At 39.8% G+C, this 26999-nt stretch overlaps 2 protein-coding genes across 10 annotated transcripts in view; one reads left to right on the plus strand and one right to left on the minus strand.

The window, feature by feature from the left end:
• The first annotated feature begins 339 nt into the window (after window positions 1-339).
• Window positions 340-20237, plus strand: LOC136280088 (uncharacterized). 8 transcript variants are annotated; one of them, XM_066164721.1, is made up of 9 exons: window positions 7935-8169; window positions 8896-8988; window positions 9217-9391; window positions 11527-11807; window positions 15892-15964; window positions 16321-16356; window positions 16475-18175; window positions 18764-19118; window positions 19448-20237. In XM_066164721.1, exons 5-9 carry the CDS (start codon window positions 15892-15894, stop codon window positions 19509-19511), a joined length of 2229 nt encoding a protein of 742 aa, XP_066020818.1. In that variant the 5' UTR covers window positions 7935-8169; window positions 8896-8988; window positions 9217-9391; window positions 11527-11807; the 3' UTR covers window positions 19512-20237. The 8 variants fall into 8 exon arrangements, with proteins under 8 accessions (XP_066020819.1, XP_066020821.1, XP_066020820.1 ...); XM_066164727.1 differs by lacking the exons at window positions 7935-8169; window positions 8896-8988; window positions 9217-9391; window positions 11527-11807 and adding exons at window positions 371-464; window positions 806-900; window positions 1556-2882; XM_066164720.1 differs by lacking the exon at window positions 7935-8169 and having other exon boundaries at window positions 8849-8988.
• A 13-nt stretch (window positions 20238-20250) lies between these two features.
• LOC131779800 (uncharacterized) overlaps window positions 20251-26999 on the minus strand; it is a 14033-nt gene continuing 7284 nt past the window's right edge. For both annotated transcript variants that reach the window (XM_066164718.1, XM_066164719.1), the window contains exons 3-8: window positions 26567-26999; window positions 25797-26276; window positions 25257-25337; window positions 22977-24641; window positions 22366-22726; window positions 20251-21600 (exon numbers count right to left, since the gene is read on the minus strand). The exon at window positions 26567-26999 is cut by the window's right edge and continues 442 nt beyond it. In XM_066164718.1, coding sequence (XP_066020815.1) covers window positions 21495-21600; window positions 22366-22726; window positions 22977-24641; window positions 25257-25337; window positions 25797-26276; window positions 26567-26999 — 3126 coding nt within the window. In that variant the 3' untranslated portion in view covers window positions 20251-21494. The remainder of the gene's footprint in view (window positions 21601-22365; window positions 22727-22976; window positions 24642-25256; window positions 25338-25796; window positions 26277-26566) is intronic.

Here is a 26999-nt window from a genome sequence, read left to right on the forward strand (position 1 = left end):
CTGGTTTTGTTCTAGGTCCTGGACATCTGTAAGTAGTTCTCGGTTTTCTCCACTACTCAATGGAAGGACGTATGACATCAGCAAAGTATAAACTTTCGACACTAAGTCGGCTCTAATTCCGCCCGTCGATTTTGAAATGGATTTTAAAATATCCCTGAGATCTTTTGCTCCGAGTTTCTGTATGTCATCTAATGACGAAATTTCCATAATGTTGTATTAAAGAACCGTTTTGAAGGGAGAAATTGCATTGAAAAGTGCATGGAAAGAAGTGAAATGTCAGCAGATCAGCTGTTTGAAAGAACCGCCTGGTCAACCCCAGCCTCGTTATCGTGTGTGCGCGTTTAACTAATCCAATATGGCGCCGGGAACTGTAAAAAGGTCTATTGCGATGCATTTACGAGTATTCTTCAACGTATTTTCAACCTCTCAGTCAGCTCTACATAGCAGAGTTCGGTGAAAACAAGGTAAGGAAAGAACATTTAAGGTTTAACTGTGAAGGTGACATTAGGTTTCCGATAGGTTTTACCGGGTCCGTCTGGAATTGAAAGGGTCAGAGCGCCTACGTTCGCCTCGGCGAATTTCGATCACAATCGTAATTTGTATTTGCTTGACTTCTCTTTGAGGCTGATGATAGAAATTTATTCAAGAGACGTTTCAATGAGCCAACTAAGCTCGTTCATATCGATTGTAGAGGAATTTCAAAGTTATAAGACACGACAACATTTGTTAACGCACCAAGGATTTTTATTTCCGCTTTCGCTTAGAATCCGTGGAAATTACACGTAAATGTTAAATACCCCTACAGGCTTAGGTCTTTGGACGATTTCTGTGTCACTATGTTGCTACTTTTCATTTAAAACGAGGCAAATATCTGGCAGTTTGAGGGATGATCATTTAAGTGTAAGTATCATGTCGAAAGACGCCGTGTTGTTGTGTTTGGAGCTGTCCAAACTTCGTGAATAGTTAACATTCAATTTGCTCTATGCAGATTAACGGTCAGTTTGTTACCATTAAACTTCATTTACGCTTTGTTTAAGAACTTTTGAGGCATTCCAACAGATCTTCTGTCGAATAATGATGGAGTCATTAATCCGGTTTAACTAACGTAGTTCTAAGATTCCAAGTACTGATTATTTAGTTAAGACGGAACTGCGAGAAGAACAGTTAGCATATTGTTTTATTATTTTATGATCCTGTTGGAATTCTGTCTCTAGCTTGAAAGACTTGACATTCGTTCAATTACGGGTTGGAAACAATATGACAGTTTCATCGCACCTTGAAAGTATGCTAATTCTGAAAATACCTGAAGGAAGTAAATCAATAGCTCGGTTGTGGTCACAGCACGACCTTAGCAAACCATGACGGCAACGGCGACGAGAACGCGACAAAACAAAACATTTTACGAGCAAAGAAAAAGCTGTGCGCGTGCGTTTAACAATTTGTGCATCTCAGCGCCCTCGGCAAAATATCAACGTACACAGTCACTCAAATTTGCGTGGTGAGGGAACAGGAAAACCGACCACGAGTTGTTTATGTTTCTGTTTAAACTCAACAGGGTGAAGAGCGCGGCAAACAAAAGATTTCACGAGCAGAAAAAGCAGAGCAAAAGCTCCGCATGTATGTTCAAAACTTTGTACACCTCTTAAACACCATCTTACAGTCACCAACATTTGTCTTGTCTGACAACGGGAATACACTATTCAAAACTCAACGCATGTTACATGTTATGCTGAAGTCCAGGTCTGGCGTCGTTAGAGATAGTAGAGATCACCTCCCATTCGCTTAATTATTGAGATAAATACCGATTCCCTTTTTAATCGACCTCATCCTTTCCGTCGTTGAACGGACTGCTTAAGGTACTTGGTGCCTCAGTCGTACGTGGTACATATGGGTCTCGAAGACACAAAAACGTGGTCAAATTTTATTTCGCCCCGGGGCAATTTTCAACCCGAGCGAATCGTTATTGGCACAGCTTGAAATAATGAAAATGCATCTGATGGGATCTCCCTTTCATGGCTGGTCTAACAGCGTGCTAGGTGTACACATGACATCACATTCAAACAGAAAAATCGACGCCAAAGTGATTTACATGCGGTTTATCTGAATGTTGTTCATTTAACACTCACAATTAACAAATCAAAGACTACTTGTCTAGTTTTCGTTCCGCTCGCTTAGAAGGGCGTCTTAGAAATAAAACGGGCAGCAGGCCTCATCCCCAAGGCCCCTACTCAGCTTTTTATGGAAATAAAATAAGACTGCATGCATAACCAGTTATACTTCGTTGAGAACTCAAAACTAACTGCCGCTTCCGCTTCTCTTTTTCGGAATATAACAGAAAAGCGTCACATGCATCGATATTGACCAATACATATCAATGGTTGAAAGAGTCAGTGTTCTTTAATTTTTGGGTAAAAAGACAGACTTAGAGTTTGTGACACTAAGGCCAGGTGGCCAGTGGAAATAATCAAGACTCTTTTTGAAAACGTGGGAAAATATACTGAAAATACGACGAGAGACCCAAACTCAATACGGCCTTGAATAAAATTTATCTATAGTTTGAACCGTAAGCATGATGGAAGAAGCCTCAGTTTATTTTTAAGTTCAGGAGACAATTTAAAGGCGAGTTGGGAGATGAGTTGACCGGAGAGGTAAAAAAATTTGGATTTATGGCCCATTTTCAGTTACGTCTTAACCCCTGCAGTAATCAAATGAAGAGATTTATACGCTCTGATGGCTCCATCAATCAGATCAGTTTACAGATCTGATTGAGGAAGCCATCAATCAGAACCGTGTTCGTCGAATTGCGATGCATTTACAAGCATTCTTCAACGTATTTTCAACCTCTCAGCCAGCGCTACATAGCAGGGTTCAGTGAAAACAAGGTAAGAAAAGAACATTTAAGGTTTAACTGTGAAGGTGAAATTAGGTTTCCGGTTGGTTTTAACGGGTCCATTTGGAATTGAAAGGGTCAGAGCGCCTACGTTCGACTCGGCGAATTTCGATCACAATCGTAATTTGTATTTGCTTGACTATTTTCAAGGGCTGATGATAGAAATTTAGTTAAGAGACGTTTCAGTGAGCCAGCCAAGCACGTTCATATCGATTGAAGAGGAATTTCAAAGTTATAAGACATGACAACATTTGTTAACGCACCAAGGATTATTATTTCCGCTTTCGCTTAGAATCCGCGGAAATTACACTTAAATGATAAATACCCGCACAGGGTGAGGTCTTTGGACGATTTCTGTGTCACTATGTAGCTGCTTTTCATTTAAAACGAGGCAAATATCTGGCAGTTTGAGGGATGATAATTTAAGTGTAAGTATCATGTCGAAACATGCCGTGTTGTCGTGTCTGGACTTGTCCAAACTTCGTGAATAGTTAACATTCAATTTGGTCAGTGCAGATCAACGGTCAGTTTGTTACCATTAAATGTCGTTTACGCTTGGTTTTAAGAACTTTTGAGGTATCCAACAGATCTTCTGTCGATTAATTATGTAGTCATACTTGCTCATTAAACTGGTTTAACTAACGTAGTTCTAAGATTGCAAGTGCTGATCATTTAGTTTAAGATGGAACTGCAAAAAGAACAGTTAGCTTATTGTTTTATTATTTCATGATTCTGTCGGAATTCTCTCTCTAGCCTGAAAGACTTAACATTCGTTCAATTACGAGTTGGAAACAATATGACAGTTTCATCGCACCTTGAAAGTATGCTAGTTCTGAAAATACCTGAAGGACGTAAATCAATAGCGCAGTTTTGGTCACAGTACGACCTTTAGCAAACTATGACAGCGACGGCAACGAGAACGCGACAAAACAAAATATTGTACGAGAAGAGAAAAAGCTCTGCGCGCGCGTTAAACAATTTGTACATCTCAGCGCCCTTGGCAAAATGTCAACATACACAGTCACCCAAATTTGCGTGGTGAGAGAACAGGAAAACCGACCACGAGTTGTTTATGTTTCTGTTTAAACTCAATAGGGTGAAGAGTGCGACAAACTGACAGGGACTCCACATCTGTCACGACTACAACTACTATACCCTACATCAAAGGCACTTCTGAGGCTATCGCGCGGATCCTACAACCTTACAACATTCGCGTAGCTCACAAGCCTATTACTACTTTACGACATTTACTGACCAACATGAAAGACAAAGACGAACCCAACAACAGACAGGGAGCGATTTATAAGATGAAATACTCCGACTGCCAGGCCTCCTACATTGGTGAGACTGGTAGAATCCTTAACACGCGACTAACTGAACACAAACGAGCAACTAGAAATGGCGATGTAAACAATCACATTTCTGAACATCACCGACAAACTAATCACAGAATCGACTGGAACTCTGCTAAATGCTTAACCTACAGTACAAACTATTCTCAACGACTGACTCTGGAAAGCTGGTTTACCAACTTAGAACGGACGCCTCTCAAAAGATGTCAACAACTACCGGCACCTTACAAACGACTCATTAACGACGTGAACAAACCGACAAACAGACCGACAAACAACAGACGGATCGAAACCGACCAATGACTGTGAACAAACTCTACACGAGTCTTCCAGCCAATCACATCACGGCTAAACAGACCAATCACGTTCAACAGACCAGACTTTATAACATCATCGACTGACAACTACACTTCACTTCACTCTGAAGATGACTTCCGCACAGGTTGTCGAAACGTCAGTCACCAACAACAGTTCTTTCCAGAACTACACTCACTCGGACGATCACACTATATGAACTACTGATACTCCTGGGTTCAAACCATTTACTTTACTCACACTAATTAACACGTATCAAGAAATGAGCCATTGTTGTGGGTTAAATTCGACTTCACAAGTTCAAACAAAAGCCTTTTGTTGTTTGTTGCGCTGAGGAAATTGTGCCGAGACTCGACGAAGATGAATTTCAAATCGTCGCAAAATTGTCGGCGTGTCAAATTAGCGGCACTTGGGGAGAGGGGTTGGAAAAGTTGCTCATAAGCGTGCTGTTCACACAGGGCTACCCAAGGGAGAAAATGCCCTTCACTATGCTTGGTCTCTCAGTATATTTTTTTTATCAGCGAACCAGTTGATTATAAATTTATTAACACAATAAGGATGCTTTGTTGTTAACAACATTCACGAACTATACTCGGCAAGAGGACGAGAGGAAAAAAAGCAACAATTCACTATTGTTATTAACCCCAAACAAGATACCTGGAAATGCTGAATTCTTTATACTGTACTTTGGATCAGTTGATAATAGCGCGCAGCACAACGCCGCAAAACGATGAAGCTTTTATCAATGGTTTCACTTGGTCAAGAGTTTTGCTTCTCTTATCAAAGAAGCGCTGAATTAAGCGCTAGTCTTCATACTATCACGCTTTCACTCTCGTAACGTAAAGAAAAGAGAAGAAAATTTTGTGTTGGGGAAAATACCACTTAGGAATTAAAAAACGCTCAACTTAAGTGATTGGATTTAAAATGATCTTTAAAGGTTAATGTTCTAATTTAGTCTTGCAGTGAAAACACTGGCGGCGCGCGCGGCTTTTAACAAAGAGGTGATAGTTTTAAAACTATCTAGTTTTAGTCGTAACGTATAACAAAATAGAAGAAAGAATTGGCGTTTGGGAAAATACTTCTTAGGAATTAAGAATAACGCCGAGTTAAATCGCTGGACTAAAAAATCAGTGATATTTGCGGGTCGTCGTTCTACTTTAGTCTTCCAGTGAAAACTCTGGCGGCATGCGCGGCATTTAACAAAGAGGTGATAGTTTTAAACTGCTCTGCCTTCCTTTTTGTCGACAATGGAACATCGCATAATTAACGTTACTATTGTTGCCGTATGATAATTTTATGTTCTTTCAGTGCGTGGTCATAAAGACAGCTATTTTTCAGTGATCATTAAATGAGCTTTGTCAAAGTTAGATCTCGTTATTGCGAAAAAAATGTCGAAGTACTACGAAGTCGCAAAAATTCTGGCTGTGCGTTCCATTGACGGACGTAAAGAGTATCGGGTGAGATGGAAGGGTTTCGGAAGCAAGGACGATACTTGGGTGCAGGAAGACGATTGCAACAGCGCAATGAAGAACTATGCGCGATCTTCACTTGAAGGTGAGTAGATTACAATAGGAACGAATTTACTTTGCTTGAAGGCTAGTTTGTTCGAGACTAAACGTTTCTCTTGGTCTTTTTTCAGGAAAAGAAAAAATGATCGATTATCTCGTCGGTGAGATTGGACAGAAGCTCTCCGTTCGAACCGCCCCAGAAAAGGGATACATTCGACGCACCACCATCAGAGTTCCCATGGATCTAGAGGACTTTGAAGACCTGTTCAGTGGTCTGAGTCGTGGTAGGAGAAGGTTTGATGTAACGGCCGAGGACCTCGACAACCTTCTGCCTGATGGATGGTCCGAACGAGCGTTCCGCACCACCACCAGATGTGTTGTTAGTCGACAGCAGCCCATAACCATCCGGTTCGCCAATCAGAGAAAGTTGCACTACGATCATTCCAAGTGTCCACGCTGCCAGTGGTCGGGAATTGGCGAGAAACCCGCTCTTTGCCAAGCAAGGAAGACCTGGCCGATCGATCTGAGTTACTTATTTGTGACATTTAGCCGTGAAAGGAGCCACCAAGAGCAAAGGAAGGATGGTACGTTGACAAATATCAGCCGAGGTTACATTTCACGATGTATTTCAGTTTTATTACATCGTTTGGAATTTACATTCTTTTCCATAACAATACCGTGGTTTATTTTATCATCGTTCGTTTAATTTGATGATCATAGTTTCTAATTTTCGTTTTTGTTTAATTCACAGAGAAAATCGACCTGTCCTGGATAAACTCAAGTTCAGATGAAGAATAGACTGGATGCATGGCGTTCAACAAGTCCACCGACAACAAACAAAACGGCTCTTTTAGGGGCCACCAAATAAAACAAAAGTAATTAACCAATTGCATATATCACGATTTTCCATTCCCCCTTCAATCTGTCCTCTTCTTAAGCACATATAAAGAGTATTAATACGATTATTACAACATAAACCAAAACAAATTAATATGAGAAACATGCGCTGCTGAGTGGGTTTTGTCGAGCAGACATGATTTAATCAAAGATATCCAATATCTGCCCCCTGTGATAGAGAGTTCTTCTTTGAGATGAAGGGTCGTATTGCCTCTTGTGCCGCAAAAACCGAATTGGCCATCTGCTGTCAGCGAAGTTGTTCAAAACCTCCTGTGTTTCTTCCTTGGTTAACAGATTGGTGCTTTTAACAACATTAAATTCATTTTCTTCCATAACTGGAAACCTCAAGTTGTCTATGATGTCATCTCCAAGGATTTTACGGCGTTCCACCGTATCAAGTCCGAGCTTTTCACATTGGTTTGCCGCCCACTTATTGATGGCAGTGAACAATTCAATTTCCTTGACGTTGAGTGTGTTCCTTTTTACCAATTCAATCAAGTCTGATCGGTCCATTTCGAAGAACTCGCTTGATTCCAAAACATCTTTGGCTTCTTTATCTATAAATTTCCAGCAAGAGCGCCAGAGAGACTTATTTTCAATTAACTTGGAGTGTTTCAAGACACAAAAGATGTTACTTGAATCCAGATGCTCACGCAAAAATAAAATGCAGCGGTTGGTCAGCGAGGGAATCATGTATTTCTCTGCCAAATAGAGTAACTGCAAAATATTGTCCCCATTGAAGCCAACTTCCTCGGTGTAAATGTATCGCAAGAACTCCATCATCCCTTGATAGTCGCAGTCAGGGAGATCTATATAATTATTTCTCTCCGCCAATATGCCACAAAACATCACGTAGAAAACCGGGCTTGCAATCGCCAACAAGAACCTATGAGCGGGGATTACCATCCTGGACTTCTCAGTTGTACTCTCATGCAGGGATAAGGGAACCACAAATTTAACATCGCTCAAGTTGTCGTTACTCAATAGAGATTTAGCTCGTTCTTGGCTGGTACAGGCTGTCCTAAACATCGCTAAACGTTTTCTACAGTTTTTCGCAGCCCCACCGGAAATGAATTTCTTGATCTTCGCAAGTAACACGCCTTTTCACCCAGATCCCTAGATTCCAGACTCTCTCTTTCGTTGCGTAATCAAAATGGCGACCTGGCTTCGTGGCAAAACTCGTTGGAGCTGAAAGGTCCGAGCTGGGGTAAGTTTCATAAATGAATTTTGTCTAATTGAATTCAGGTACGGCTGAAGTTATGTTGATATTTGCATAGCCCCCCTTTTGTTTGTTCTTGGCACATTTTGGAAGGTAACAACTTACAACCCTAAGCTCGATTCCTAAACCAGCCTAAATTCTTAAAGATTTAAGCTTATACCATTTTCAATGCAAGTATAGCAGCTGAAACACGCGTGCTTCAAATATCTGGTTCAAATAATCAGAAATGGTGGTAGTTTCATTTCTTCAGTTCACATCTAGTTTATTTCATATATCTATTATTCACAATTTTGTTTTATTTACACTGAAAAACTTGAAACTTAAACTTGACACTGTTAACTAGTACAGCACATTCTAGCCCTCCTCCAGATGCTGGTGGGTGTATAGATGCAGAGCTCCCAGATCCTCCTCTGTATGCCCACTTCTCTGATATGTTCTCTTTGTTCTGTAGAGATTGTTTACTCTGGCATAAATTTTTCTGTTTTCTTTTTCCATAACTTGCTTTGTGTAGCTGGATTTCCGTCCTCCCTTCTGTGTTCCCTGGTGGAACATTCTTGATTGTTGGTGGTTTTTCTTTTCCACTGGCTGGCAATTGAAAATGGAAAGCCCTCCGCATTTCTCAAGGAACTGAGGGACATGATAGACTAGAGCTGGAGCAAAACAAAATAGATTTTCCATCAGGGTTTAACAAATTCTTCAATAATTACTGTTAAGATTGGAATTATCACCAAAACAGAGAAATGGATCTTACCATGTATGTATGGAGTCACATCCTAAAAGGAAAAGTTTGGAGAAAAATATATAATGGTAAGTACCTTGTTTTCAGTTTATTGGTTTCGGTGTTATTATATCACAGATTAATTTAAGGACTTCACTTTCTCAAATCATGGCCAAGGAAAAGACCTGGACTAATCACATTGAATTCGATTGAATTTTGGCTGGGTTTTGTTCAATTGTCTGGGCTGGGAAAAGATCAATGTTGAATCATACTGCCAAGAATTTCAACTCTACATTTTTATTTTATCTCAACAAAAGCAATACTTGCAAAGAACACTATTACCTCATCATGGTGTACCTCTCGAAAGAATCTTGCCCATTTCCTTGCATGGTCCTTGAACTGTACTGGTGTTTTGAAGCTTTCTTGGCCTGGTTCTGAGTCCAGTGCTTCCACCAGATCACTGAAACCCTATTTTATCAATACAGATGGCAAGTAAGTAGATGAGTATATTTTAATATAATTTATTGTAGTCATGCCCCTTAGATATTGACTGAAATTTAACTCAATGATCAGAGTGACCAAATTATCACAAGAAAACATTTACCTTCCATAATTTCTTCACATCTCTGTATGTCATTCTTTGATGAGTTGTCCCCTCAAAGATTGGTTTATGATCCAGTTTGTGTAGGATTGCTCGGAGGTCTTTTCCTGAGATAATATATTGTTGTTATTATTATTACCTTCACTGTTATCAGTATTAATTATTGCTTGCCATTGCACTGTGATATGTAAAGTAATGCAAATAACTCTAATACATGAAAATCTTAAAGTTAAGTTAAACTTTATTTGTGTATATATAAAAAAACTGTTAACTTAGCAATGAGCATTCTTACCATCCAGTCTAGTCCACTGTGTTTGAGATGACCCATCCTCACATTGTACTTGAAAAAACTTAAATGGGACACCAATGTTTTCTAGCTCCTTCTCTAGAATATCCATCCTCTTTTTGTTGATTACAAACTCAATTACCTGTAATGCAGATTTAGAGATACAGTATATGTCACAATGGTTTTTTGCTTGTTTTTGTTTTTTGTTTTAGATTTTGTTTGGTTTCACACAGGTTAATGTTAATTGTATGGCCTTTTCTCTACTACTACTACTACTACTACTACTACTCTATTGTCCATAAAATAATCTTAAAAACATCTAAGACAAATTTAAAGATTCACCAGAGATGAAGGTCTTCTGACTAATTTTCTCATGAGTACAAAGGACCTTACTCAATTGAGTCATTAGTATTAATGTGAAAATGTGTATTTACTTGGTGAAAGAGAAGCCCCATGATCCTAAGAAAAAGATGAAGAGTGTCGACAATAACTTGGGTGAATGGAATTGAGATTAATGGCTCATGAATTGAGCCTTTCCTTCCATCAGTGGTTTTTTCTGCACTGTTCTTCATACATTGTTGAAGATTCCTCTCAATTGGCCAGTCGTGTACTAAAAAAAAATTAAAAAGCAGAATTTTGATGAGGAAAATGCCAAGTAAACATTGCATTTTGTATTTATATTGCCTACAAAATTTATCTTTTAAACCATAATTGAGTATATTAGATGCAGACTTACTTGAGAAATCACAAATTTTTGCTTTTGTGCAGTAGCACCATATGCAAAAATATTTTCCAGTGGCAGCATTTAGTCCATAAGCCATGGCGAGAAATTTCCAGTCTGAGCAGCAGTACCTTAGGAAAACAAAATGAAAAATGCTTCATTGAGTAAACCATTTCTTGTTTCAAGTTCAATGGATCCTAATTCACAATGCACCTATCCTCTACTCAGACATATAATAAGTTATGTTCATAGCTAGAATATTTACATTATCTCTAGTAATTCATTAAAAAACAATTTATTTTTTGACATGAAATAATTCATTTACCATATCACTTTGTAGTGTATTCCGTCCACCTCAATACCATTTTGTTGAAGGTCATTAACTTGTGCAAACACAGGCCCAAGACAATTTTTCACCTCTAAATAATCCTCCTTTCCTGTAGAGATATAAATTTACAATATTTAACTTTCAGCGTCTCTTAAAAAGCTAGCATTCTTTATGAAACTGCAGGATTTTAAAATCTCACCATTATACAGAGCGATGGGGTACTGGTGGTCACAGTCATGCCCTTGTTCATTGAGAATATTAAACACAGCCATAACAGTGCCAATTTTATTGCTGGTGCGTCTTCCATCAGCAGCAAAGCGCAGGCGGAGTTCGTTGCCATTGGCTTGCACAGTGTTCTTTATACTTTGGATGGACAGCAGCTGACTCAAAATTGCCTTTATATCGCGTCTTACCCCATCTCCTTTTTTAGCCTGTGGTAAATTAGAATGAAGTATTAATTTTTCATTCTCGTGATATACACCTAACTTTAAGTCTGAGATTATAACTATTATTTTTTCTTTGTAATTGAATCTTTGTGATTTCCACACTAGTCATATTTTATTCACTCTAGTCTCGCTTGGCTTTGGTAGTTAGGTACATGTAGTTAAAATAAGTTACATTTGTTTTCACTGACCTCTGGTATTGAATACAAGGCAATGATCCCATTTTGCCTGTTCCTCTCCTGTTTCAGAACACTGATTGGCGGAAGAATCTCTCTTTCCTCGTCTGGTAAGGCCATCCTCAACTCATGGTATGCCTCGTCTGAAATCAAGCCTTCATCTTTCGCCACAAGTACATGCTGCGTCGTCCGACAAGTGGAGTTATCTTTCTCGTCACCACCATCGTGTCCAAGTGGAATGACAACTTCACGTCCTTGTACAGTGAACTTAATCTGAAGAAGACGGGGGTTTCCCTTTAAAATTTGTTTTCATATGAACATAGCTAGATAAATAGATTCATCGCCACATAGAGGTATGATTTTTTTTCGCGACTTTGCTGTTGGTCAATGTCTAAGTTCTAGTTTTTACGAAAAGGTAAAATTGTTACGTACCTCGATGGGCTCAAACTCCTTCAGTCCTTCCACCGATTGAGCCACAAGTTGCCTGACTTTTCTTTTCTTGTTGTTTCTGGCTGCCGGACTTAATTGCCAGAAGTCCTTTTTGGTATTATAAAAAACATTTTTAGTCTCAATAATTCTCTGCTTTTGCAGTAGTTTTTCAGCATTTGCTTGTTGAAGCTGAGCTAAGACTTCATTCAGCTGATTTGCCATGGTGTTGTGCTGAATTTTCAAATTGCGATTTTCTTCCCGAAGACGTCTTATCTCGGCCTCATAAACTTCTATAAGAGATGGCTGTGTCGGTACCAGCGCGCAACTCTGTTCTCGATTGTGATAAAAATGAGTTTGAAAACTCCCACCGCCGACGGACTTAACCTTAAATTTTGACAACATTACTGAGCGAGTATCAGTCCGCATTACACCCGGAGGTTTTTAGTTACCATCATTTTATGCCTTGTGTTCATTCATGGATAACTTAAACAAAGCGATTGCTTTTAATACAATGCAATTGAAGCAATTAGAGAGGCAAGTGCGAACTGAGATCGCTTGAAACTTGACAATGGATCATTTTTATCAGGGAGGTGAGAAAATAACCACCTATTGTTTTAATCGTTTCTCATGAAGCGGCCGCGTGTATCATGAGAATTGATCGATATCAAGGAATATTGCTGCTTTTTTGCGCTAAGAGCATATGCCATTAAATAACTAATTCGCCCGCGGTTTAAATACTTTGTAAGCATTTGCGTTGTCATTAGATGGTTTCTTTTTGGGTTTCCTTTCAAAATTCTTCATTGCTGAAACCAGGGTGTCGATATCGATGGGGATAAATGCGAGTAACGAGCATCCTTATGTTCCGACATGTATTCGAGAATAAGCCGTAATGTAATAAAGATCGTCGGTGGAAAATGTCGTTTGAGATTAGGAGAGTGAAAAGACAATAGACTTCTTATCTTGTCTCACAAATCTTGCCGTCTGGAAAATCAGATGCCATCTTCACGGTACATAAAATCTTCAGCGGCGTTCAGTCACTCATCTCTCAAAGGATTGAAGTTCATCTCGGTTTTTGTTTTTTGTTTGTTCTTTTTTCCAGAGGATGAAAAACTTCGTCAATATCAGTGAGCAACAAACGCAAACCAAGACCCTGTTCTAAAGCCGCGGTTACACGTGCGATTTTTTTGCTTGCGATGGTGATGCGATTTTTTCAGTTTCACGGAATGAGTTTAATTCAAACAAGTTTCATTCGTGACCATTCACACAAATTTCATTTGGTTTCATCACTCTTTGTCAGTCTCTCAGTTGCGACATTCTGTGTCTTGACCAACCCTCCCTGAGTAGCAAGTGACCTTGAACAAAAAGTAACTCCCTACTCCTCCCCAGGGTAAGATTTGACATACACGCGCTTTCGCTAAATATTCAAATTTCGCGCTCGTGCAGTAATCAGCTATGTTTGAATTTACCTCGTGAATTTCGCTATTGTAATGGCAGCGAGTTTGAATTTCCCTCGTGAATTAATAAGCCATTGTTTGGCTCTAAAGCTATTGTTTCAAGATATCCTTTTATGGATATTTGAGATACTAAACAAAGGGTATTGTCTTTGAATTTGATCAGCTTTTCTTGATACGCAAATCAAAGACTACTTGTCTAGTTATCGTTCCGTCCGCTTAGAAGGGTGTCTTAGAAATAAAACAGGCAGCAGGCCTCATCCTCAAGGCCCCTACTTTATATGAAAATAAATATGACTGCATGCATAACCAGGTATACTTCTTTGAATGAAATTTATCTATAGTTTGAACCGTAAGCATGATGAACCGTAAGCATGAAGAAGCCTCAGTTCATTTTTAAGTTTAGGAGACCATTTAAAGGCGAGTTGGGAGATGAGTTGACCGGAGAGGAAAAAACAATTTGGAGTTATCGCCCGTTTTCGGTTACGTCTTAACCCCTGCACTAATCAAATGAAGAGATTTATACGCTTTGATGGCTCCATAAATCAGATCAGTTTACAGCTCTGATTGAAGAAGCGATCAATCAGAACTGTGTTCGTCGAGTTGCGATGCATTTACAAGCACTCTTCAACGTATTTTCATCCTCTCAGTTAGCTCTACATAGCCAGGTTCAGTGAAAACAAGGTAAGGAAAGAACATTCAAGGTTTAAATGTGAAGGTGACATTACTCTGAGGTTTCCGACAGGTTTTACCAGGTCCGTTTGGAAACAAAAAGGATTAAAGCGCCTACGCTCGACGCGGCGAATTTCGATCGCAATCATAATTTGTATTTGCTTGCCTTCTCTCTAAGGTTGATGATAGAAATTTATTCAAAAGACGTTTCAGTGAGCCAACTAAGCACATTCATATCGATTGTAGAGGAATTTCAAAGTTATAAGACATGGCAATATTTGTTGACGCATCAAGGATTATTATTTCCGCTTTCGCTCAGAATCCGTAGAAATTACACTTAAATGTTAAATACCCCTACAGGGTTAGGTCTTTGGACGATTTCTGTGTCACTATGTAGCTGCTTTTCATTCGAAATGAGGCAAATATCTGGCAGTTTGAGGGATGATCATTTAAGTGTAAGTAACATGTCGAAAAAAAGCCGCCGGTGTTGTCGTTTCTGGACTTGTCCAAACTTCGTGAATAGTTAACATTCAATTTGGTCAACAGTCACTTCGTTAATTACCATTAAATTTCATTTACGCTTGCTTTAAGAACTTTTGAGGTATTCCAACAGATCTTCCATCGATTAATTATGGAGTCATACTTACTCATTAATGCGGTTTAACTAACGTAGTTCTAGGATTCCAAGTGCTGATTATTTAGTTAAGACGGAACTGCGGAAAGTACAGTTAGCTTATTGTTTTGTTATTTTATGATTCTGTTGAAATTCTGTCTCTAGCTTGAAAGACTTGACATTCGTTCAGTTACGAGTTGGAAAGAATAGAAGAGTGATCGCACCTTGAAAGTATGTTAATTCTGAAAATACTAGAAGGACTTAAATCAATAGCGCAGTTGTGGTCACAGTACGATCTTTAGCAAACCATGATGGCGACGGCCACGGCGACGAGAACACGACAAAACAAAATATCTCACGAGCAGAGAAAAAGCTCTGCGCCTGCGTTTAACAATTTGTACATCTCAGCGCCCTCGGCAAAATATCAACATACACAGTCACCCAAATTTGCGTGGTCTGAGAACAGGGAAACTGACCACGAATTGTTTGTGTTTCTGTTTTAAACTGAATAGAGTAAGAACGGGACAAACAAAAGATTTCACGAGCAGAAAAAGTGGAGCAAAAGCTCGGCACGTGTGTTAAAAACTTTGTGCACATCTTAAACACCATCTTTCAGTCACCAACATTTGTCTTGTCTGACAACGGGAACACACTATTCAGAACTCAACGCCGCTTACACACATCACATATTATGCTGAAGTCGAGGTCTGGCGTCGTAAGAGATAGTAGAGATCTCCAGCCATTTTCTAAATTATTGAGATAAATACCGATTCCTTTTTAATCGACCTTTTCCTTTCCGTCGTTAACCGGACTGCTCAAGGTACTTAGTGCCTCAGTCGTACGTGGTACATACGGGTCTCGAAGACACAAAAACATGGTCAAATTTTATTTCACCTCGGGGCAATTTTCAATCTGAGCGAATCGTTATTGGCACAGCTTGAAATAATGAAAGTGCCACTGATGGGATCTCCCTACCATGGCTGGTCTAACAGTGTGCTAAGAGTACATATGATATCACATTCAAACAGAAAAGTCGACGCCAAAGTGATTTACATGCGGTTTATCTGAATGTTGTTCATCTAAAACTCACAATTAACAAATCAAAGACTACTTGTCTAGTTTTCGTTTCGTACGTTAAGAGGGGTGTCTTAGAAATAACACTGGCAGCAGGCCTCATCCCCAAGGCCCCTACTCAGCTTTTTATGAAAATAAAATAAGACTACATGCATAGCCAGGTATATTTCGTTGAGAACTCAATACTTTCTTCCACAGATGGCAGGGCGACCAGATCCACCTGCTGGAACACCAATTCAAGAAAGTAATCCAGGAACCCTGGAAGCTTCAGGTCAATATCTGTCATTTTTTATGTTAAGATATGTTTGTAACAAGTGAAACTGACAATAACTTAATTGTTGGATGACATACTCTTATTTGGTCGGTACATACACTGTCCAAGGATAGTAGCCGGCAAAAGATGTGCGGGCCGCTGGCAAGAAAAAAAAAGATGAGAAGAGAAGGTAACACCTTAGAAAATGGATGTGAAAAGGGAAGGATGAGAGTATATAATAATAATAATAATAATAAAGGCAAGATAAGCTTGAGGAGGAATAGCGAGAATGTGTAGTGAGAGAATAGGAAGACAGCTTGAGTAGCTGTTGCTTTAAGTAATGACATAATGTTTCAGCTGGTTTCTGGTTTCAGGTGGGTCATCAAAACCAGTTGAGGAAACTTCAGCAGGTATTTTCTCCTTCTGACACTGTTTCTCTTACCCACCATTCTCTGTTAATGGAAATTACGGCATGTATCTGTGAGGTTTAACTGATTTTCCACTGCAAAATTTTGCATTGATGTACAGGAATCTGTAGAAATTTATCTCTTCTTCCCCGAACGGTACCACATTTCGTCAATCGCGAAACAGAATGCGACAAAATCAGAGAATACCTTTCTTCACTGCACGATTGCAGATGCCTTCTCATACATGGTGCCACTGGCATGGGGAAGACAACTGTGGCGATTAAAGTGGCAAACGACATACTGAATTCTGACGGACGTACTGTGGTGATCTACGTCAACTGTAGAAACATAAAACTATTTGATGATTTTGCAAAGGAGGTTCTTCAGCAAGTATATCACTTTCCTGTGGAGAATCCAATAGCTGAGCTGAAAAATCGCTTGAAAAGCCAAGATTTTTACACGATTTTGTTATTGGATAATTTTGAATTTCTTCTTCATTTGGATGACAGAATGCAGCTCCCCGAAAATGAATTGTCACTCCAGCAGATGAACCCATCTGAGGAAGGATCGAGGATTAAGAAACTAATCAATGAAATTTTAAAGGTTGCAGGCAAAGTCAAGCTTCTCCTCACTTCTTCAGAGAAAGTTTGTTTTCCGGAGGCAGGTCGAGAAATGGTTCATCTGTCGCCTTTTAAGCCAGAAGAATCCGTTGAGCTTTTTAAAAGAGTTTGGAAGGATAGGCAAGTCGACACAACCCAAGCACATGGCTTGTCAGAGATTTGCAGTGGTATTCCCCTGGTCCTTTACACCCTGGCCTCCTCCCACAATAACCTGCTAAGTCTCTCGAAAGAGATGACCTGTTCTTCGCCTCAAGAAAAATTCGAGTTCTTGACAAAGATTCAAACGGTATCGGAGAATATGAAGATCAACGTTTGTATCGATTATTGCTTCGAGAGGCTTGTTTCGAAAGAAAAGTGTGCCCTTATCAGATTTGCATTACTTAGAAGGCGTTTTTCTCTGTGTGAAGCAGAGAAAATATTTCAATCAACGGAGATGAGTGCGTCCCAGCTCAGACGATGTGGACTGGAACTGTCCCAGCGATCACTTTTAGAAGAACACATTATTGGGGATGAATGCTCCTATACCCTCCTTCGAGTAATTCGTGATTATTGTGAAACTAAAGCAATGGAGCAGGAGTTTTGTGAAGTGATCCTAGATGCTCGGAGGGCGTTTATCCTTCATTTTTTAACCTTTCTGGAAGACATCTTTAAAATGTTCCTGAGCCAGAACGCGTCAGTAGCTATTGCAGCCTTTCAGAAAGATGAGGCAAATGTCATGCAACTCGTTGAATGGTGCAGAAATGGTCAAATGGATGAAGAACAAACAGGAAAGTGCATTGATGTTTTCAACAACGTGGCGGAGCTACTGGCGAAGATGATGGCAAAGGCCAAATTTAAATTTGCCTTTGAATCTTTACGAACGAGATGCGAGCAGATGGAAGATCAGACGAGACTGAGCGATTGCCTCACATCCTTGGGGATGAAAGAAGTATTCAGCTGCTCCTGTCCTCCAATTGGTCTGTGTGCTTCCGCCGCTGAAAGAGCCAAAGAATACTTCACGAGGGCTGACCAAATCCAGGATAATCTTGGAATTATAGACGGTAACAGCCGAGCTCAGTGCCTTGCCAAACTTGGTCGATGTCTCGCCAAAGAAGGCTATTTTGAGGAGGCAAATGAAAAAGTCCAACAGGCAATCAACATTCGATGGGCTCAAGGAGAGAATGACATCGTTATGCTCGGTGCAACGTTTAATGATCAGGGAGGTAAGTGTACAAAATGATTAAGTACCAAATTAATTTGCGAGCACAATGATCATACATTTTGCAAGGCAGTTTGTGAGATCGTATTTTAAGGTTATATTGAGCATTTGTTTAAGTATGAATCTTCAAAATCGATGATAAAAGATTCACGATTGAAAATGATGTACAAATTGTGGCCTGTGCTCTGAGCGAAAAAAGCAAGAGAAGCATCCAAATCCACCATTATGATTCTAGCCTCTCATTAGTCAAGATTCAACTGAATAGCCGTCATTCATTTAGTCTGGACCTTGAAAGGATGCTTAGAACATTGAGAAAGTGAATTGTATTGAAAAGTGTCTTCATAATGTTTGTAATCAACTACTAGATAAACGAAATCCTTCACACGAATTATAATGTATACTATTTTAAAGGGGTTTACGGCTGCTTCAAAAATCCTTTCTTTAGGAAAACTAAAATCACTTTTACTACCTCTCTTTACATCTTCATGGTCAGCCGAAAATGACTGAATTGGAATTATTGTATTATTTTATCATTTCTTGAAGGATAAGCATCTTTACATATTCAGTGATAAAACTGTGATTTCCTTGTTAGTGATCCTTTCGCTCGAGGAAAATCATGAGCAGGCAATCGAGGTCAGAGAAGAACAGACGCTACCCATTTACAGAAGAACACTGGGTGATCATCCTTTCACTGCAACTATCCTCAACAATCTGTCAAACAATTATTATGCCCTGAGAAAGTACAACGATGCAGAACAATATTCGAAAGAAGCGTTGGAGATTCGGCTCAAGTTGCTGAAGGACCATCGAGACACCGCTAAGTCGCTTTTTGACCTTGCGATGGTCCATAAAATGAAGGAAGAACTCGAACCAGCCAAGGATTGTCTTGAAAGATGCGAGGCCATGCAAAAGAAAATATTGGATGAGGGAAACGACGCTTTTAAAAGGTAAACAACTGTCTATCACTATAAACTTTGCGTTTCAGTAGGGCTCCTTTAGGCATGCAGGTGTTGATGAATTAAACATTAACACCTTTACCCACCTCCTTAATTCTTTAGCTACTGAGATCTCATTCTTAATTCTCCTCTCTGGCGGCTTCATATTGGTGTTAGATCAAAATAACTTCTTCCTGATAAGTGTTAGTATTCTCACTACCTGTTTGCTGGACAATGTGTGGATATTATTGGGAGAAGTTAAATGTTAATCACTTCTGGGAGTGAAAGGGTTAAGCGTTAAATTTTACGAGTTTTTGGTTGATGTGCCTTTCCTCGCACAGGACCAGGAAAGAGTTGGAAGAAGTAAAGAGGCATCTATTGGGAGCCATGCAAGGGAACTCCTGAAATCCGGTAACAAACTCTGACAGAGAATCTCTTGATGTGAACCGTCTAACCTTGTCCAGTTCTGAGTGTCTTCAAGTGTAACAAGGCAGTACTACTTAGAGGTTCCGCAAGAATGATGATACAGTCACTTCTACGTGGGTCTCCTCGTAAGAAATCGTCTTAGTTTAAAATCTAGGTAATTATGGAACATTCTTTCTCCGTCACTGACATCTCTATTTTTGTCGAATTTGAGTCTGTTATGATCATGCATCAGTTACATTAAGCATTCTGTCATTAACTGCATCAGACTTGAAAACAAGGGCTGAACATTCAAATGATAGTTGCAATTATTATTATATTGAACGTCTTAGGTCAAGTCTCACATCACTGGACCGTTTTAGTTTCTTCGTAATGGTGTAAATAGGTTTGGTTTAAAGAAAATGCCGTTGTTCTGGACAAGTGAGTCTTGCTATTTCCATAGATCCTAACCGGGAAGATTATTTCTAGGCGTGGTCCTGTTAGTTTAGGGCTAATGATTGTATATATGTATAGATATTTAGGAACTTTTCGGCGTGTTCTATACTGATTCAATTCAATTTAGAATAGGTGGTATTTCACTAAAAATGAAACAGGAATCGCAATTGATGGAGGGTAGCCTATCCAAGACATTCAAGGAATTTTAGATATCTTGCCCGTGTAACGTGTAAGTGTTTTACTGACATTATAATAATGAGAATGGTAACTGTTTAGTAATGCTGACTTTTATTATACACCATTAGTTTGAGTTAAGAACCCCAAAACAGAATTTGTGATGTAGTTGACAGCTTTCAAATTCCTTGTTAACTTTTAAATAGATTAAATAACTGAAATAATTCAACAGGGTCAGTAAAACGCTTCAAAAACGACAAGGTTTCTGATAAATAAGTAATTGTCGGTTAACATCATACATTCATGAGGCTCGATTTGATAGTGTCTACTACTGACACGAACGTCCGAAGGGACTCCATCATCCTCGTTCCCAGGACTTTTGGAGATGGAAAAGAGAAAGTCTTGGGAATGACATTATGGTTCCAGTTTTGGCGTCTTCTTGGTGTTGAAGACACAGAACATGTCACAATAGAACGCCGCCTCATTAACCAATTATTTTCGTTGTTTTCCTCTTTCTTTGGTCTTTTTCTTCTCTATTCTTTCATGTAAACTGTGTCTTCTACACTAAGTAAGAGCCCCAGTTTTGTACTGATGCTTGTGTCAAATTATATTGTTTCCAAAACAAACTACATCTGATGTTTTAAACTGACTATTTGTACTGTCACAAATACAAGAACACGTGAAGAAGATTTCTTACACAATTAGCTGAAAAAATTAAAAAGTCTGCAAAGGTTACAACTTAATACAAATTTTAAATCCCTGTTCAGGGGAATCCAATATAGAGAATTCCTAGACAGAATATGTTTTCGAAAGAACGCGACCGTACATAGCGCCTTAGTTTCCCTCGATCTGATGCACCTGCTCATCGTCCTCGTCACCCACAGTAAGACAGTAAGGGGAGAGGAGATTCGCAGAGATGACAATTCAGTGTAGGTTTAAATTTCTGAAATTACTTCCATGCAACCAAAAAACATTACCTTAAATCTCTTTTAACTTTGAAGTATTAATTTTGTGAAAAAGCAAATGTAAATGCCTGAATAACAGTCTGCGTGGCTTGGGTAAATTTCATTATTAAACGCGAAGCAAGGGCTTTGAAGGAGGACATGGGCGCTGTGTGATTTCCTCGGAACTTCTTGTTCACATTGACTTCGTTCCTTTCTCAGTTAAACCTATCGGCAAAATCATGATCAATGGCTATGAAACCCGTCAGACTTGTTACATATGATCAACCAATAGTGTAAAATAAACTGATCCAGATTTCCAACCACTTAATAAGATCAAAAACAAAACCCAGAGTTACAAGTTAAATAGTTTTTTGTGTAATCCTTGCGCTTGCATCATGTTCGCCGCCTAAAGTTATTGTAAGGTGATCGACTTTCCTTCTTGCCCAAGAGCATCATCTGATTTCGTGAGTTTTTCTTTTCCTTCGTTGAGCATGCATTCCTCCACCTCTTTTATGGTTCTGTTCGAAAAGATCATTTAATTTAAGAGGTCGATTAAAAGATTTTGTGAATACCTCTAGATTTTAGACTGAACACGAGGCAACTGCTTCATCTTGTCAGGACTTATTCCGGCTTCGTTTGCAATAATTAGCCAAGAGTAACTAACACTTACTAGATGGCATGTTGGTCTATTGGTTTCTCACCGTCATAGTCATCCCCATCATCCTCATTGTTTTTATCGTCATCGTCATCGTCATTGTCGCCATATCTGTCGATGACGTTATCTTCGCTAACGATACCTTCGTTATCGATATGATTGTCATTATCATTATTATAACCCCGGGCCTCTCGATTCGGAGTCGATGCGTTAACAATATTTGACTATAATGCTTCTTACAGCTTATTGCAAACACTGCAATTATTTTAGGTGGAATTTGCAAGAATGAAACCTAGTGGCATTGTTAAGGAAATTTGCAACATTTCACGAAACCAAAGACACAACAATTTTGTTTAGAGGAGGTAAGATCTATACTGTTTTATGTTCGCTCACACTGAACGCGAACCAACGCAAAAAATTTTTAGCTGAGGGCTTACTTTAACTGTAAGTTCTTAAAATCGGGAGCAAGTAAATTCAATTTCCTTCGTTTTTTAGCAGACATGTTTCAGAAAAAAATGTTTCCTAAGCTAGATAAGGACGCAGCCTGTCTTGGTACCAATAGAAATGAGAACGAGTATGTCCCTTAACAAGCTCTCACGCAGCTTACAGGATTACCGTGTAAACTAACCTTTCAAGCTCGCTGATCATGGTAGGGTCATCCAGAAACCTTTGCATGCTTTCACATTCTCTCAGGTAAGCTTTGGCATCCTTGAATTCTTCCCTATTTTTGTGAACCATCCCGAGATCAAACAAGGACTTAGCCGTGTCGTAATGGTCTTTCAGCAGCTCACGCCGAATCTTCAGCGCTTCCTCTGAATATTGTTTGGCGATGTCGTACTCACCTAGGGCAGAGTAGTTGTTGGACAGATTGTTCAGGATGGTTGCCGTAAAGGGATGCCGGTCTCCCAAGTGTTTTCTGTATATTTCTAACGTCTCTCCTTCTCTAACTTTTATGGCCTCTTCATGGTTTCCCTCAAGGGAGAGAGCCACTAGACAAAAAGGAAAAAAATTCAAACACTTGTTTTCTGGAAGCAGAAAGAAATATGTTCGTAAGGAAAGGAGCTGAAATACTTTCTCAAACTGATAAAGGTGGGGGAATACTCGCAAAGGTGGGAAGGGGCGAACTTGCACTGAGGTGAAATATCCACAAACCAGAAAAATTTTTATACAACGCTTTGTTGAATTTCCTGTCGGCTTATTCAGCTTGAGAAGAAAGTCTAAGTACGAAACCTCACCCACCTGCTAGGTCATTGTATGTTGCACCTAACATAACAATGTCTGCTTCCCCACGTGCCTTTCGAATGTCGATCGCCTGTCGAATCTTTTCTTTCCCTTCAGTGAAGCTTTGTTCCTTTACGAGACACCGACCAAGTTTGGCAAGACATTGAGCTCGACTGTTACCAGTGCTGATATCAAGATCACATTGGATTCTATCGGCCTCCAGCAGATAGGGCTTGGCTCGTCCAGCAGCTTCATCACACAGGTCTGGAGAGCAGCAGCAACTGAACACTTCCTTGATTCCCAGGGACGTGAGACATTCTCCCAATCTCTTGGGATCTTTACTTTCCTTACACTTATCTTTCAGTTGTGTAAAGGCGCCGTCAAATGTTTTCTTTCCCATCATTTTGCCAAGCAGTTCTCCCACCTTGTTGAAGACATCGGTGCACCTTTTCTCTTGATCTTCCTCCATTGAACCTTTTACACCAAACCAATCGATGAGCTGCATAATGATTTCATCTTCACGTCGATATTCGACGATAGCCTTTGAGACATCAGTGCTAAGGAAGCTCTGGAAGGTTTCTTCAAGGAAACCAAGAACATAATTGATGAACATCTTACGGGCGTCGGAAAACACTTCCTGGAAAGGTGTTTCTATGGTCTTGTTCTGGCAGTAGAGGCTGTATACTGTGAGGATACTGTAATGATATGGGTCGGAAACATGCTGCTCCAGAAACGACCTCCTTGCTAGCTCATCTATCGCACCTCTTAACTCAGCAGACTTCAGGATTCTTGAAGCTCTTGAGGTGGTAAAGAGACCTCTGAATACTGTTAGAGACACAAGGGTATTCTGATGGTGTGTATCTAGTCTCTTGAAGCAAACGTCGATACAAACGTCGATCTTCTCATCTTCAGTTGCATCTGAAATTCTTGTAAACTTTTCTTTGCGGTCCGGGTTCGTCAGCATTTCCAGAAGATCTGTTGGGTTATCCTGCCACGCTGCCAAGGCAAACAGGACGAATGGAATACCTCCACAACAATGTGCTATTTTGCAGGCAGTTTCTTTTTCCAGAGGGGTGTCACCATAGACCTTCTTCAACAGTTGTAAAGAATCATCTTCATTGAAGGGAAGCAACTTGATCCACTGCTGACCAGTCTGAAGGATATCGATATTCTTCGATGAGGTCACCAGCAGATGCGCTTTTTTTGACTTTGTAGCGATGTCTCTGAAGAACTTCATGATCTCTGTCTTTTCGGATGGAAATCTTCTTTCAGCCTGCATCTCCATGCTTCTTCCATCGTCCAACTGAACTAAGAATTCAAAGTTGTCGAGCAGCAGTAGAGGATGGAAATTCTCTTCTTCAATAAGGAGACTTTTGATTCTACCAATTGCCGGCTCTCTGAAAGGGAAGTGGTACAGCTGCTTGGCAATCTTCCCAGCGAGATCATCAAGGGAGGCCAAAAACCTGCAGTTTACGTAGGCAACCACGGTCTCGGAATCGACATCTAATATCTCGTTTACCGCCTTGACTGCAATTGAAGTTTTCCCCATACCGACAGACCCATGTAACAGGATGCATCTACAGTCGTTCTTATTAAGAAACCGTTTTATCTCGCCGAGCTCTCTCTTTCGGTTGACGAAATGTCGAATAGGACGTGGTAGCAAAGACATCTCTCTACGGACGTCTGAAATATGAAATCATGTACTTTTCGTTATCCATGTTTGGTTCTTGAACGAGGTTGTAGATTAAATTGGGTAATTTAATGTTAAAAACTGAGTTGAAAACGTAAAGGCCACCGTAAAGAGTTCCAGAGCTGACGTTTCGTCGAAGCGAATGGAGGAATTGCGGTGTGTCGATATGAGGAAAATGGAGCAACGCTACTGGTGGGAACATGGTAACCAGAAAAACAAGAATAAAGTACTTGAATGAAAAGCGTTTGTTGATACCGTGAGGATTAAGTGTGTTGTTATGAAAGAGAAATTTTTGCTCTAAAGTTTTACGGTTTTTCGCACTATCTGGATGTAAGGAAAGGTTGCAGATTTCCATATGCTGCTTAGAATGATTAGGGAGATTAAAGCGTCTAGCAACCGGTTTGGATGCATCCCAGTCGCTTCTTTCTACGTCACGAAAGTGTTCACGTAATCGGTCACCTAGTCGTCTTCTTGTTTCACAATGCATATCTTTTTGCAATTTACGTCGTGATTGCGAGCTTTTGATTGATTCAAAGTAGAATCTTTCAATGCAATGTGACCCAGGTTTTACCACTATTCATGGATTCATGAAAGACACTGTTTAATACCTGTGGGATGCTGAGAAGGTATGTATTCCTCCTCCTTGCCATCATCTTTTTGTCCTCCTGTTTCCTCAGAGTAATCAGAACCTGATAAAGACAATACAAGACTGAAATAAATGGAATCAGATAAGAATTTCGTCCATGGGGATCCACTAACCGAAGGCCAGATAACCTTTATTCCCATCACCCATTAAAAAGCAAAGTCTTATAAGCTCCGAATTTTCACTCCTAATCTCACTTGTTACTGGCCCTCACCTGAGATCACTACGCTTGGAATAAACCTACTTGAGCAAAATAATTCAACTAAATCTAGCATTAAAGTATTGAGTAGAAACTTTAATGGCAGAGTCACACCCGGCTTGAATAATAATACATGTAATACATGCTATAAAGTGTCTCAGATTTATACCAAACAATAACTCGCCAAAAAATTATCTGCGGAAGTCTTATCTAGTATCCACTTCCCTCAGCGCATGGTAATCTGTGGTAAAAGAGAATACACATCGATCATCTTCAAAAAAAAAAAAGTGGCTATTAGTTTTATACCTGCACACTTAGAAAAGTGCCTCCGACCCTCCTGGTAATCTTTCTCCGAAATAGCGATCCTGAGTTTAAGTTCAGCGAGTCCAAGATCTTCCAGCACTCTCTCGTTCACGAGGAATTCTTGAGCCACTTTACCGAGATGACCACTGGAGTAATCCTGCCAGAGTCGTTCTAGAATTTCCAGTGAGCTGCATTTGACTGTTAGCACCAAGCTACCGAGATTGACATTCACAATAAGGACTTGGTTAACATCCTCCAGATGTTGAACAAATCCGTTTTCCTCACCTGTTGATGAATCGTAATGTCGACGTATTTCCAAGGCTATTCTTTGTACGGACCGATCAGCTGTGATTGTCAAAGTTGCCGGAGGTTCGTCGGCTGAAGCAGTTGGCTGCGCATGAGAGGATATCGTCGTCAATGGAGCTTCCTCTTGAGAGCTGCGGCTTGTCATGGATCTGACATCGATGATAATACGAAGAGGAGCTGTGATAAGAAGAATTACTTTGGTCAGAATATCATGGTAATCACTTCAACTTCGTCATTCTCTCTGACGAAGGGCTAACGCTCCAAACGTCATCTTTGAAACTCTTTACGGTGGCAAATTTACGTTATCAGCTCATGCAGTTGTTAATACTAAATTACCCTGTTATACTCTCCAACCGACACAGCAGCACAGTTTTTTCAGAAACTTACTCTTATAATGGCGAAGTAGGCTATATAACTCAATGTTCACTGAATTTCTTAAAGTAAAACAATCTCTTCCATAAACTGACCTCCTCCTTCTGCCGCTGAGGAGCCAGCCCGATTTTTCACCACTTCACGAAGCTGTTCAATTTCATTCTCTATTCTATCAAGTCGTTCTTTTCCTTCTTCAGAGGAAATTTGAATTTGCCTCTCCACTCGAGCGAACCCTGATGCAAGACTTTCTTTTATGATCATATCCTTCTGATACATTTCCTGTAGTTCCTCGGCATTCCTTGCAGCCTCTGGGGTTAAGGGATCATGCCGCAGCCTGTTGATTGCTTCTTCCCATTCAAGTTTTGTTTCTGCGCTGATATGGGAAGCTATACGTAAAAGGACTATTTTGATTTCATCCCAGAGTGAACAAAATTCTGCATCACTCAACTCTCCACTGTGAAACTTATGAACAATATCATTGCGGTAAAACTTAATTCTGACGATGTCTGCGGTCAAGCTAAAATCACC

Source organism: Pocillopora verrucosa, chromosome 4 (assembly GCF_036669915.1).
Source record: "Pocillopora verrucosa isolate sample1 chromosome 4, ASM3666991v2, whole genome shotgun sequence".
Lineage (NCBI taxonomy): Eukaryota > Metazoa > Cnidaria > Anthozoa > Scleractinia > Pocilloporidae > Pocillopora > Pocillopora verrucosa.